Source organism: Oncorhynchus kisutch, linkage group LG17, assembly GCF_002021735.2.
Source record: "Oncorhynchus kisutch isolate 150728-3 linkage group LG17, Okis_V2, whole genome shotgun sequence".
NCBI classification, from domain to species: Eukaryota; Metazoa; Chordata; class Actinopteri; order Salmoniformes; family Salmonidae; genus Oncorhynchus; species Oncorhynchus kisutch.
The window spans coordinates 34,011,788-34,025,784 of record NC_034190.2 but is presented as its reverse complement, the minus strand read 5'-3'; the positions used below and the strand labels follow the sequence as shown (position 1 = coordinate 34,025,784).

Genomic DNA, 13,997 nt, shown 5'->3' with positions numbered 1-13,997 from the left:
CCCCACAAGGATAGTTAAACATATGCTGTGTGTGTGTGTGTGTCTGTGTGTGTCTGTGTGTGTAGGTTTACCTTGCAGCCGTGAGCAGAGACGATCCTGAGGTCAGCGGGGATCCTATCTCCTCCCTTCACCTCCACCAGGTCTCCAGCCACCACCTCCTCAGCGTTGATCTGCATCTTCTCGCCCTCGCGGATCACCAGCGCTTGCTGTGGACAGAGGAAACCCCAATGGTGAAGTAGGAACCATAAACCAACCATTAAGTGACTATGCATACAGGTGTAACACTGGGGTAACAGTAAAACCCACTACACGCTATCACTGACCATAAATGAACTAGTAATGTTTTTTATATTCTAACTATATAATTGCATAGAGATAGGCAGATAAATAGTAGACTGTAAAGTAACCAACTAACCATTGACACTGACCATAGTGGATAGAAAATGTGTACTTATGGACTGTACGTATGGACTACATAGAGACTGAACATTTGAGCCGATGTCTGAGTGGCTATTAACTCACCACTGAATGACCATATGCATCATGTTCACTTACAAAGACGTAGAATAGACTAATCACTGGTTACAGTGGCCAAAACCATGTCGGCTACGTGTGTTTTGAGGGGGAACATATGGATAAGGGTCAAAGGTTATTTTGAGTCACTGCCACAACTACCCCACCCATCGTCATCTAGAAAAACAAGTTTGGATTATTCATTTGTAAAACACATATGATTGAGACTAATAGGATTGGAATGAGTATTACAGACACTGAGTCCTACGGTCAGGGATCATCAACTAGATTCAGGGCCGTTTTTTCCCTCTCGAGAGGATGTTCTGGGGACCGGGAACATGATTATAAATCATTTGTACAGTGCAAATTGAACGCAAGATGCCCAAACAGTTGTAACATTTGACTAATACATGATCATCTCAAACCTTGCTTACATTTGTATAGGATCACACATATCTCTACACTATGTGTGGGAATACTTTGGAACACATTTCCAGAATTAAAATCACTTGGAGTTGATTTGTTTTACAGTCTTTTATGTTGCGATTTTGTTAAACAAATATATATTTTGGGGGTCAGAAAACTTGGGGGGGCAAATAAAATCAACTGCTGGCCAAATTCAGCTTGCTGGCCGCCAGTTGAGGAACCCTGCTCTAACCGGTTGGGAATGTAGGGAGACAATAGGATAGGGTGGTAAAGGTCTAAGAAGAGGTTTGTTTACCTGGGGCACCATGTTCTTGAAGGACTCCATGATTTTGGAGCTCTTTGCCTCTTGGAAGTAGGAGAAACAGCCGGTGATGATGACGACAGCCGAGAGAACGATACCCAGGTACAACTGGGGAGAGAGAACGCAGCAAACAATGTTAAAAAAACCAAACAGTATTGGAACATTTGATACAAACGTTCTTACAACTATTCTACTAATGTTTCAGATAACATTTTCCCAGGACATTTTAAAAGCATTCGTGGGATGTTGTCATGCTAAAGTGATCTGAAAACCAAACTGGGACTCCGTTGGAACGTTGCCTAACGTTGCAGGAACGTTACCTAACGTTGCAGGAACGTTCACTGTTTGCTGGGGTAAAATATAACTTCATTGTTTGATCATGTTAATATGGTGGCGAGCTTTTTAATTTGTTTAGGTTTGGTTGAACTATATGGCTGGATCTAAAATGCCACATGCCATGCAGGGTTGGGGTCAATTCAGAATTGAATTGAGAATGGCTGATCAATTCCAATTCAGTTCTTGAATTTGGATTGAAATAGTACACAGGATGCAGAATAATTTGAATTTGACTTTGAATTAATGGAACATACATAGGATAGGAAATAAGTCATTGATAAATTCAATGAAATTCGTGGAAATTCAAATGCCTCATTTAGTATTACCCGGGTACAACTGGAGACAGAGAGCAAGGAGAGAGAGAAATATTGTTTAACCATTTATCATTTTAGATGGTGCCTATACTTCACATTCATTTAGGGTTGGTTGAACCATATAGCTGGATCTAAGGAACACATGGGACTCTGACTCATCTCAACACTAGACACTTCCTTGTTCACCAAGTCATAGAGTTTCCTAAATATTTTAGTGCCAAGTAAGAATCAGCCACAACCTCCCAAGTTGAATCCTAATACTACGTTTTGGAAACACTACATTAAGCTGAACCCAAAAGGCCATCTATAACCTTGCATCCATTTGTCCCCTGCCAAGTGATAATGGTGGCCCTTTTGTGGGGGGGGTCTGTCACTCACATTGTCTCCTGCGGGCTCGTCCTCCGTGGCGGCCTGGATGGCGTAGGCCAGGAAACAGAGGATGGCGCCGGTCCACAGCAGGATGGAGAAGCCACCAAACAGCTGGCGACAGAACTTGACCCACTCGGGGGTGGTGGGGGGAGGCGTGAGGGCGTTGGGGCCGTCTCGAGCCAGGTACTCAGCGGCCTTGGCATTGGTCAGACCCTGAAGAGGGGGTGAGAGAGGAGGGAAAGGGATTGGCTGATATTTTTGTGCGACAACTGATATTACCATTCATGTTCTAACATGTTTCGTTTTAAAAGCCCCAACACAGGTTTTTGAGAAAAGTCTTGAGGTGATGAACTTACCTGGACTATGTCGGTAGAGTACTTCTGGCATACCTCCTCGATGGACATCTTGTGTTCCGTCTAAAATACAAAAGTTGAAAACATTGAATAAATCTCTAGTTTTAACTACATTCTTGCAAATGCATATTGTGAATAACGCTGGAAACAGGTTGGTGCGAGGAGAGGGACGGAAGCTATACTGTTACACCTCATAACAGAGTAAATCTTCTTCAAACAGGATTAGTTTATATTGGAAGTGCCTCTCGCCAGAGACTACTATTCGTACCAACAACAAAAAACAATTTCCTTTGCTTGACACCCATGAGATGAATTTACTACCAACAATAAAATAGATTTTCAGGAATACAGGCTGTCAAAATCCATTGTTCAAACATCTGAGAAGTCATTTATTAACAACTTTGTCGCTGTCCCAAACAGAATACATAAAGACTGCCCACTGGGAACACACTGGGTGAATCAACGTAGTTTCCACGTCATTTCAATGAAATGACGTTGAACCAACGTGGAATAGACGTTGAATTGACGTCTGTGCCCAGTGGGTGCTCTTTAGGATAGTGTTTCTCAAACTGTTATTATACCAGTGTCTGGCAAGCTATGGTCCTTTCTCCTTCGGCTAAAACTAGCACCCTAGATGAATCTAAATAGGGTTCAGCAAGCCATCTGAGGGACCAGTTAGCAACTTCCCAGGGACCAGTGCCGGTCGCAGGACACACTGCTCTAGACCCACGGTGCACTGACAGGAAAACAGGAAGTAGGAATGATGCACCACATACCAAGGGAACTTCCTTCTTCAATTCCTCCATGTCCTTGGTCTTCTTGTCTGCCTTGGAGTCCGCCTTCTTGGAGTCCGCCTTCTTGGGGGACTCCTTCTCATCCTTCTCCGTCGTGGTGGCCACACGGTAGCTGTCTGACCGTCCGTACTGCAAGACAAACAAAGAGAGTCCTCAGAACACAGATCCCTGACTCGTCCATATTTTACATCGAAAAAGGTTGGGCTAATACACGGTGTGGGTCAGCTAATCCCAAAAGCACCATGTTAGGCTGTGAATGCCTCAATGCTGCCGTAGTAACTTTGAGTATGGCAGTGAAGTGGGCTTCCTGGTGCCAGCTGTTATCCTACGTGCACCACAAGCCAAAGCCACAATTACATAGGAATTCATGCACTCAGATAACCCACAATATCACTGTTAGCTACTTGAGTGTAGGCCACAATCAAACAAGCAAACAGAGATTGAAGTGCAAGGCTGCCGTAATTATACGATTGGGAAAAGCTCTCTAAATATTTTCCACTCTAGCTTTGTATATTTCACATGAAAAGGATCAAAATATAACAGCCAGGAGGATGTGTGTATAACATGGTCCAGAATGGAAGGTTTTGTCTAATCAGGACCAATTGGTCATGGTTTAAAACTCAGCGACTTTACTAGGCGTCTCCTATAGGTAGTGAAACTATCCAAGAGCGTTTCATTTCCCAGTTGAAAATGTTTATGTTTCCCGACATTAAAATGAATTCCTGTCATTGAGACAAGGTATGGGCCAAGGAGTGACCAAGTGTATTCCCGGTAAACACCCATTTCTGGGATTTTCTTGTCAGATCGGTCTTGGTATCTCAACGGGAAAGGCTGCATTCGTGCCAGGTAGACCCCACCCCGTTGTCTTTCGCGGTAAATCTTTTTTTCGTTTTTTTGTTAACCTGATTGAAGGCTTTTTCTTTTAAATATTGAAGTCTGAAGTGGGAACTTTGTAAATGCGTACAGTGAGCAACGTCACTTTGGAACATTGGCGCCATTTTGTCAATGAATCTAACCACCTCGACCCACCTGCCCCTGCTGCTTCGTTTCCCTTAAGACTGCCTCAAGCTCCCGATTTAACTGTAAGTGATGAGTTAATGATTTCCTACCTAATGAAAAGGCCCCCAAACATGCTTTCTTCCTCTACCATTCCCTCCCTCAATTACTCCCTCCACACCCACCCTCTATTTTACTGTGTCTTTCTCTCCTTTCATCTCTCTCTCTCTCCCAAAATTTCTTCACATCCCTTCCTCTTTCTCTCCTCCGTGGACAATGCGAGCCTTGTGAGAGTACAGTGCCACAGTGGCAGCAGTGAGCTGGACCTCACATGGTCGTTTCTATGGAAAGCGCATGACAGTGGCCCTGTGGCTCCAGGGGGCCATGGTGATCAGGGAGACTACGGACCACAGCAAGTCCTGAGAACGTCCTGAGAGGAGATTTGGTCAATGAAATACCTACTAAACTATGTGCCTTATATGTGCGTGTATGTGTTTACATGTCTCTTGTACACTACACACTACATGACCAAAAGTTGTTGTTATGGATGGGTTTGAAAATGTCACAGTGTACAATGACACCCAAGACAGATAGAATATGGAATAACACCATACAAAATGATTTAAACAAACAGTTACACTCTTCAAAGAAACACACATACATTATGTCTTTGTACAGTGTATTTGGAAAGTATTCAGACCCGTTGACTTTTCCCACATTTTGTTACGTTACAGCCTTATTCTAAAATGGTTTCAATTGTTTTTTTCCCTCATCAATCTACACACAATACCCCAGACTGACAAAGCAAAATTTGTTTTTTGGTTTGCAAATGTATTAAATATTTTATAAATGGTGGGCCTCCCGAGTTGAACAGATTTCTAAGGCACTGCATCGCAGTGCTAGAGGCGTCACTACAGACCCGGGCTGTATCACAACCGGCCGTGATTGGGAGTCTCACAGGGCGGCGCACAATTGGCCCAGCGTTGTCCGGGTTAGGGGATGGTTTGGCCGGGGTCTTTACTTGACTCATCTCACTCTAGCGACTCCTTGTGGCGGGCCGGGCGCCTAGCAGGCTGACCTCGGTCGTCAGTTGAACGGTGTTTCCTCCGACACATCGGTGCAACTGGCTTCCAGGTTAAGCGGGTGGGTGTTATAGGAAGCGCGGTTTGGCGGGTCATGTTTTCGGAGGACGCATGACTCGACCTTCGCCCCCCGAGCCGGTTGGGGAGTTGGACCACATCATGGCTTTCCAAATGCACTATATGTGCCTATCTGTGCCTATCAGTGCCATATGGTCCTAATACATACAAGTGGCAATGTATCGTCTCAACTTTAGGGTCTCTATTCAATCGCAGTAAGACAGTAAAACACACTATGAGCGGGGCTTTGGGTTTCGTCCCTGATACATTCACTTTGCATCCATCTTGTGCAGTCCACAAGGTAACCACGTTTCATGGCTGAATTACAGTCTGCATCGCTTGATCAAAGACTAGACATTGCCACTCAGGGGAGAGATTCAAAAGCTTGCCGATATGGATATATAACCTGTCCTATGAGACAACTCCAAATCATTGTATCAGAGCTAAATCCCGCAGCTTGACATTTTACAAGATATGCATCACAGGAGCCTTTGGTGGTTCATCTTCCTACTACATCTGCTTCTGTTTCCCAGAATCTAACACACAAAAAACCAGGAAGTACCCCAGGAGTCCTCCACAGTCCTCCAGGAGTCCTCCACAGTAGAGCCAAAATGTCATCCACTAAACCCCTCAGTTGCCTAGCCTACCACTGACTGACTATGCTGATAATCCACTTAAATCCCGTTGCTCTCAAATTAGTTTTGAAAAGGCAGAGGGGAGGGGGTGAGAAGGGACATTTGGGAGGTCCTAATACATACATTTGGGAGGGGTCTTATCTGTAGGTTTAATCCAGACTTTTGTCTGCTATGGCAACGGTTTGTGTTTGTTTTCTATTTTGGTAAACTAGCATATCTCGTGGTTTGCTGTTAAACCACCAACATCCTGTTATTCTGCGCTCTTGTTTCTATTAGAATCCACTTGCCATGACTGATAATCATTAAGATGATATAGCGACCGAGATACTAGGCCATATTGTGTGTGAGGTGTTGTGAAGTATGGCTGTTATTGTAATGGTAGGTGTAAGAGTGTGTGTATGTGTACCTTTACTTATTTGTATATGAAGTATTTAGTGTGTGTGTGTATGTGTACCTTTACTTATTTGTATATAAAGTATACAGTGTGTGTGTGTGTGTGTGTGTGTGTGTGTATGTGTACCTTTACTTATTTTCCACCATCATTTGCAAATAAATTCATAAAAAATCCTACAATGTGATTTTCTGGATTTTTTTTCTCATTTTGTCTGTCATAGTTGAAATGTACCTATGATGAAAATTACAGGCCTCTCATCTTTTTAAGTGTGAGAACTTACACAATTGGTGGCTGACTAAATACTTTTTTGCCCCACTGTATATGTATATAAAGTATACAGTGTGTGTGCATGTGTACCTTTACTTATTTGTATATAAAGTATACAGTGTGTGTGTGTGATTCAGTATGATGTTGGGTCGGTGTGAAGCTCTATGTGTGAGCGTGTCCCCGTGTGTGTTTGCGTGCGTGAGTGAGTGATGTGATTGTAAGCCATCTGTCATAAAGGAGGGATAGTGTGAAAATCTGGAGCAGGAGGTGGGATTACCACTGTTTACTACAGTATAGGACAAACCCACTGAACAATATAGTAATCCTTACTCTCTTTTATTCCCCCCCCCCCCTCTCTCTCTCTCGTCTTCTATCATTCTGGTGTTCTACCACCCTCTCTCTTAATCGCGTTCACCTTCGACTCTATTTTTTCTCTCCCCTATCTTCTATCACTTGCACGTATTCACTCATTCCCTTGCTCACATAGAGCTGAATGGTTCTGAAAGGAGTGCATGATTCAAGGGAAACTTTGAGCTGTGTAAACCTTTCTCATGTTGGGATTCATCTCAAAGCCACATACCGTTTCAGACTGGAACCTATATCCAGCACTACAAGCCCAGTCACTGAGTCATTTATTCACCCACATCCATTTTTACCCAGTCATTCTGTGAGTTCATAACATACGCACCAATACAGACAATTGATTATACAACCATCCACTCATGATATTGAATGCTTCCTCGCTCAATTCCATTGGCTATTCCCTCTCTGCTCCCAGCCCACGAACCATGGAAATATAGTTAACTTTACCTTTAGTCAAATTGAATTTCAGAATGTATGCCACAGGCTAGAAAATGGGCCACGGGGTTGCAGAAGCTGTGTTTAACCAAGTGTTGATACCCAAGAAAGAGGAAGTACAGTTTCCGTACCAGTGCAGACCTGCTCTAGAATATTTCATAGTGCTTTGCCACAGACTAGATCCTGTAGACCACAGGCCTCTCTTCCACAGAGAAGCAGATCATCACTACACGCCGATCAGTGGATCGACCTAGAAATCACTGACGCACACTGACCGGAGACCCGCCCCCCCCCCCCCCCACCCCCTCCATCATCCATCCATCCATCCTCCACCTCCCATCCCCCCTCCCCAGAAGCCCACCCATCTGTCTTCTCTCTTTTCTCTTGTGATCGGTTCATCCAGTGTGGGAGGGTAGGGGCTTCCGTCAAATGAGATACATTGATGTAAGTACATCGTTTACTTGATCGTGTTCGGCATGTGATTGCGTTAAGCGTATGACGCATGACGTTTGAGCGTCCTCGCTGCCACAAATGAGCCAGGTTTCCTGGCAACAGCCAATCCCTGGACTGTTAAGAAATATTAATCTAACTGACCACCTTTTAACTCATGCATCACCGAGCTGTTCTATTTACCCTGATGGAAAACCAGTAAAAGCCCGTCTTCACACCTCTGACAGGAAGTGATGTCATGTTCGCCAAACTTGGAAATCAATGACGGCCTTTCACTACTAGGACATGGTTTATTGGATGTCCCTGATCCCTGACGTACATTAGAGCAGTATGGATCACACACACACACACACACACACACAGCTGTTGGAAACCAGACATGCAGGAAACAAGAGGGCCCATCAACGCAGATGAGATGTCAGGACTGCATTATTCAACGGCCCATAATCACCCTCTTCACTGGCACTGGTGACTCATACATACAGTGCCTTGCGAAAGTATTCGGCCCCCTTGAACTTTGAGACCTTTTGCCACATTTCAGGCTTCAAACATAAAGATATAAAACTGTATTTTTTTGTGAAGAATCAACAACAAGTGGGACACAATCATGAAGTGGAACGACATTTATTGGATATTTCAAACCTTTTTAACAAATCAAAAACTGAAAAATTGGGCGTGCAAAATTATTCAGCCCCTTTACTTTCAGTGCAGAAAACTCTCTCCAGAAGTTCAGTGAGGATCTCTGAATGATCCAATGTTGACCTAAATGACTCATGATGATAAATACAATCCACCTGTGTGTAATCAAGTTTCCGTATAAATGCACCTGCACTGTGATAGTCTCAGAGGTCCGTTAAAAGCGCAGAGAGCATCATGAAGAACAAGGAACACACCAGGCAGATCCGAGATACTGTTGTGAAGAAGTTTAAAGCCGGATTTGGATACAAAAAGATTTCCCAAGCTTTAAGCATCCCAAGGAGCACTGTGCAAGCGATAATATTGAAATGGAAGGAGTATCAGACCATTGAAAATCTACCAAGACCTGGCTGTCCCTCTAAACTTTCAGCTCATACAAGGAGAAGACTGATCAGAGATGCAGCCAAGAGGCCCATGATCACTCTGGATGAACTGCAGAGATCTACAGCTGAGGTGGGAGACTCTGTCCATAGGACAACAATCAGTCGTATATTGCACAAATCTGGCCTTTATGGAAGAGTGGCAAGAAGAAAGCCATTTCTTAAAGATATCCATAAAAAGTGTCGTTTAAAGTTTGCCACAAGCCACCTGGGAGACACACCAAACATGTGGAAGAAGGTGCTCTGGTCAGATGAAACCAAAATTGAACTTTTTGGCAACAATGCAAAACGTTATGTTTGGCGTAAAAGCAACACAGCTCATCACCCTGAACACACCATCCCCACTGTCAAACATGGTGGTGGCAGCATCATGGTTTGGGCCTGCTTTTCTTCAGCAGGGACAGGGAAGATGGTTAAAATTGATGGGAAGATGGATGGAGCCAAATACAGGACCATTCTGGAAGAAAACCTGATGGAGTCTGCAAAAGACCTGAGACTGGGACGGAGATTTGTCTTCCAACAAGACAATGATCCAAAACATAAAGCAAAATCTACAATGGAATGGTTCAAAAATAAACATATCCAGGTGTTAGAATGGCCAAGTCAAAGTCCAGACCTGAATCCAATCGAGAATCTGTGGAAAGAACTGAAAACTGCTGTTCACAAATGCTCTCCATCCAACCTCACTGAGCTCGAGCTGTTTTGCAAGGAGAAATGGGAAAAAATGTCAGTCTCTCGATGTGCAAAACTGATAGAGACATACCCCAAGCGACTTACAGCTGTAATCGCAGCAAAAGGTGGCGCTACAAAGTATTAACTTAAGGGGGCTGAATAATTTTGCACGCCTACTTTTTCAGTTTTTGATTTGTTAAAAAAGTTTGAAATATCCAATAAATGTCGTTCCACTTCATGATTGTGTCCCACTTGTTGATTCTTCACAAAAAATACAGTTTTATATCTTTATGTTTGAAGCCTGAAATGTGGCAAAAGGTCGCAAAGTTCAAGGGGGCCGAATACTTTCGCAAGACACTGTACAAGGAGTTCCCCCCCGTCACCAACGCCTTGACACAACGCTGCATTTGAAAGCAACTTTGAATGCAATGTCATCACTTTTTTTTGTGGGGGGGGGGGGGGGCTGTATGGTTGTGTATTGGTCATGATGATAAGATACTCGCAGAAATTTTTGAATTTTAGACATGGTCTAAATCTTCATCAAAACTATGCCTCAATCTGAAAAACATCTCAGAATCTAACTGTAGAATGACTTACAATTCTGTATTGAGATTTTTACACAAAGTGTTACTTTGATGTCCATGTCCATGTTGGACTCTAGTATACGCTAACGTTTAACCAACATAGATTCACCTGATGCATAATGGTTGTACAACTGAAACTGATTTATTGGATTGACAATTGGGGCAAGGGTGTTGCTCAACCAATCACAACAGAGGAGGGGTGGGGAGGAGAATGCAAATGAGAGCTATATCATGGGCACACTACGACACTTGCTGTACTCAAAGTGGAGACCATGTGGCTTATCGGCTGTCCTCAGGTTATTCAGATTCCAGACTAGTTCAATAAATCAGACATTGATAGAGAGGAGACAAACCAATACAGGTCCTATAACTTAGCAGATGCTGTCAAGAAACGTTACACATTACATACAGCACATTCAGAAAGTATTCAGACCCCTTGACTTTTTCCACATTTTGTTACCTTACAGCCTTATTCTAAAATCAATCACATCAATCTACACACAATACATTATGACATTTGCAAATGTATCAAACATTTAAAAACAGAATTACCTTATTTACATAACTATTCAAACCCTTTGCCATGAGACTTGAACGTGAGCTCAGGAACATCCTGTTTCCATTCATCATTGGAGTCCACCTGTGGTAAATAAAATTGATTGGACATGATTTGGAAAGTCACACACCTGTCTATATAAGGTCCCACAGTTGACAGTCCATGTCAGAGCAAAAACCAAGCCATGAGGTCAAAGGAATTGTCCATAGAGCTCAGAGACAGGATTATGTGGATGCACAGATCTGGGGAAGGGTACAAAAACATTTCTGCAGCATTGAAGGGCCCCAAGAACACAGTGGCCTAAATTATACTTAAATTGAAGAAGTTTGGAACCACCAAGACTCTTCCTAAAGCTGGCCGCCTTGCCACTGAGCAATCAGGGTAGAAGGGCCTTGGTTAGGGACGTGACCAAGAACCAGATGGTCACTCTGAAAGAGCTCCAGAGTTCCTCTGTGGAGATGAGAGAACCTTCCAGAAGGATAACCATCTCTGCAGCACTCCACCAATCAGACCTTATGGTAGTGGCCAGACGAAAGCCACTCCTCAGTAAAATGCACATAACAGCCCGCTTGGAATTTGCCAAAAGGCACCTAAAGGACTCTCAGACCAAGAGAACCTAGATTCTCTGGTGTGATGAAACCAATATTGAACTTATTGGCCTAAATGCCCAGCGTTATATCTGGAGGAAACCTGGCACCATCCCTATGGTGAAGCAAGGTGGTGGCAGCATCATGCTGTGGGGATGTTTTTCAGTTTCAGGGACTGGAAGACCAGTCAGGATCGAGGGAAAGATGAACAGAGCAAGGTACGGAGAGATTCTTGATGAAAACCTGTTCCAGAGCACACAGGGCCTCAGACTGGGGCGGAGGTTCACCTTCCATCAGGACAACGACCCTAAACACACAGCCAAGACAACGCAGGAGTGGCCTAGGGACAAGTCTCGGAATTACCTTGAGTGGCCCAGCCAGAGCCTGGACATGAATCCTATCGAACATCTCTGGAGAGTCCTGAAAATAGCCGTGCAGAGACGCTCCCCTTCGAACCTGACAGAGCTTGAGAGGATCTACAGAGAAGAATGGGAGAAACTCCCCAAATACAGGTGTGCCAAGCTTGTCGCGTCATACCCAAGAAGACCCGAGGCTGTAATCGCTGCCAAAGGTGCTTCAACAAAGTACTGAATAAAGAGTCTGAATACTTATGTACATGTGATATTTTAGTTTTTTTATCAATTTGAAAAACAAATCTTAAAAACAGTTTTTGCTTTGTCATTATGGGGTATTGTGTGTAGATTGATGAGGGAAAACAGTGATTTAATCTATTTTAGTAACATAAGAAAATTTGGTAAAGTCAAGGGGTCTGAATACTTTCTAAATGCTCTGTATAGGGCAGGCTATATGCAGTAGTCACAGCAGATTACTGTATATTACTGTATACATATAGCAGAACTGCCCCCCTCAATGTACATCTTCTGTCTCACACATACATGCAGTACATACATACACACACACATACTTTACATGCACTTAAACACAAACACATTCCATCATCCACAGCAGTCTCCCAATGAAGCACTGGGATTGGTTATTCATTCACAGCCAACACCAAGGACATTAATGGCAGCCATGGAGGAAATAAAACAGAAGACATAATCTAGCCGTCACTCTTCTTCTCAGCCATCAATCATAACAATGGCTGACCAAGACCCTTCTACATTACAGCCCAATTCTAAAATGGATTCAATCGTTTTTTCCCTCATCAATCTAATTTATTATACATATATATATATATTTTTTACACCTTTTTCACCCCAGTTTCATGGTATCCAATTGGTAGTTACAGTCTTGTCTCATCGCTGCAACTCCCGTACGGACTTGGCATAGGCGAACGTTGAGAGCCGTCCGTCACCCGAAACACAACCCAACCAAGCAGCACTTCTTCTTGACACAATGCCCACTTAACCCGGAAGCCAGCCGCACCAATGTGTCGGACGATACACCGTACACCTGTCGACCGTGTCAGCATGCACTGCACCCGGCCCGCCTCAGGAGTCGCTAGTGCGCGATGGGACAATGACATCCCTGCCGGCCAAACCCTCCCCTAACCCGGACGATGCTGGCCCAACTGTGCACCGTCCCATGAGTCTTCCTGGTCACGGCCGGCTGTGACAGAGCCTGGACATGAACCCAGAATCTCTAGTGGCACAGATAGCACTGCAATATTCCATACATTTTCCATGACACCAAAAAGTACTCGTTACATTTTGAATGCTTGGCAGGACACGAAAATGGTCCAATTTCATACAGCTATCAAAAGAACATCCCTGGTCATTCTGGCGGACTCACTAAACACACATGCTTCATTTGTAAATGATGAGGGTTGGAGTGTGCCCCTGGCTATACATACATAAAAAATGGTACTGTCTGGTTTGCTTAATATAAAGAATTTTAAATGCTTGTCACGGCTGATCGGTTTCACCTGTTTTCGTGCTTGTCTCCAACCCCTCCAGGTGTCGCCCATTTTCCCCTATGTATTTATACCTGTGTTCTCTGTCTGTTGCCAGTTCATTTTGTTTCGTCAAGTCTACCAGCATCTTTCCCTCTGTTCCTGTCTCTTGATTGTCCGTTTTTCCCTGTTTTTCCCTTTTCTGCCTGCCCTGATCCTGCCGTCCTGTACCTTTACCCCACTACTCTGGATTATTGACCCCTGCCTGCCTTGACCTGTCGTTTGCCTGCCCCTGTTGCTGTAATAAACATTGTTACTTCGACACAGTCTGCATTCGGGTCTTACCTGAAATGTGATAATGCTTTTTACATTTACTTTTGATACTTAAGTATATTTTAGCAATTATATTTAATTTTGGTACTTAAGTATATTTAAAACCAAATACTTTTGGACTTTTACTCAAGTAGTATTTTCCTGGGTTACTTTAACTCAAGTCATTTTATTTTAAGGAATCTTTACTTTGACACAAGTATGACAATTGGATACTTTCTCCACCACTGCTCACCACAGAGACTTCCCTGC

At 43.6% G+C, this 13,997-nt stretch overlaps 1 protein-coding gene across 1 annotated transcript in view; it reads right to left on the bottom strand.

The window, feature by feature from the left end:
• LOC109907540 (sodium/potassium-transporting ATPase subunit alpha-3) overlaps nt 1–13,997 on the bottom strand; it is a 36,163-nt gene that overhangs the window by 17,955 nt on the left and 4,211 nt on the right. The window contains exons 3-7 of the mRNA XM_031793629.1: nt 3,389–3,535; nt 2,616–2,675; nt 2,269–2,472; nt 1,235–1,348; nt 72–206 (exon numbers count right to left, since the gene is read on the bottom strand). Of these exons, the coding sequence (XP_031649489.1) occupies nt 72–206; nt 1,235–1,348; nt 2,269–2,472; nt 2,616–2,675; nt 3,389–3,535 (660 nt within the window). The remainder of the gene's footprint in view (nt 1–71; nt 207–1,234; nt 1,349–2,268; nt 2,473–2,615; nt 2,676–3,388; nt 3,536–13,997) is intronic.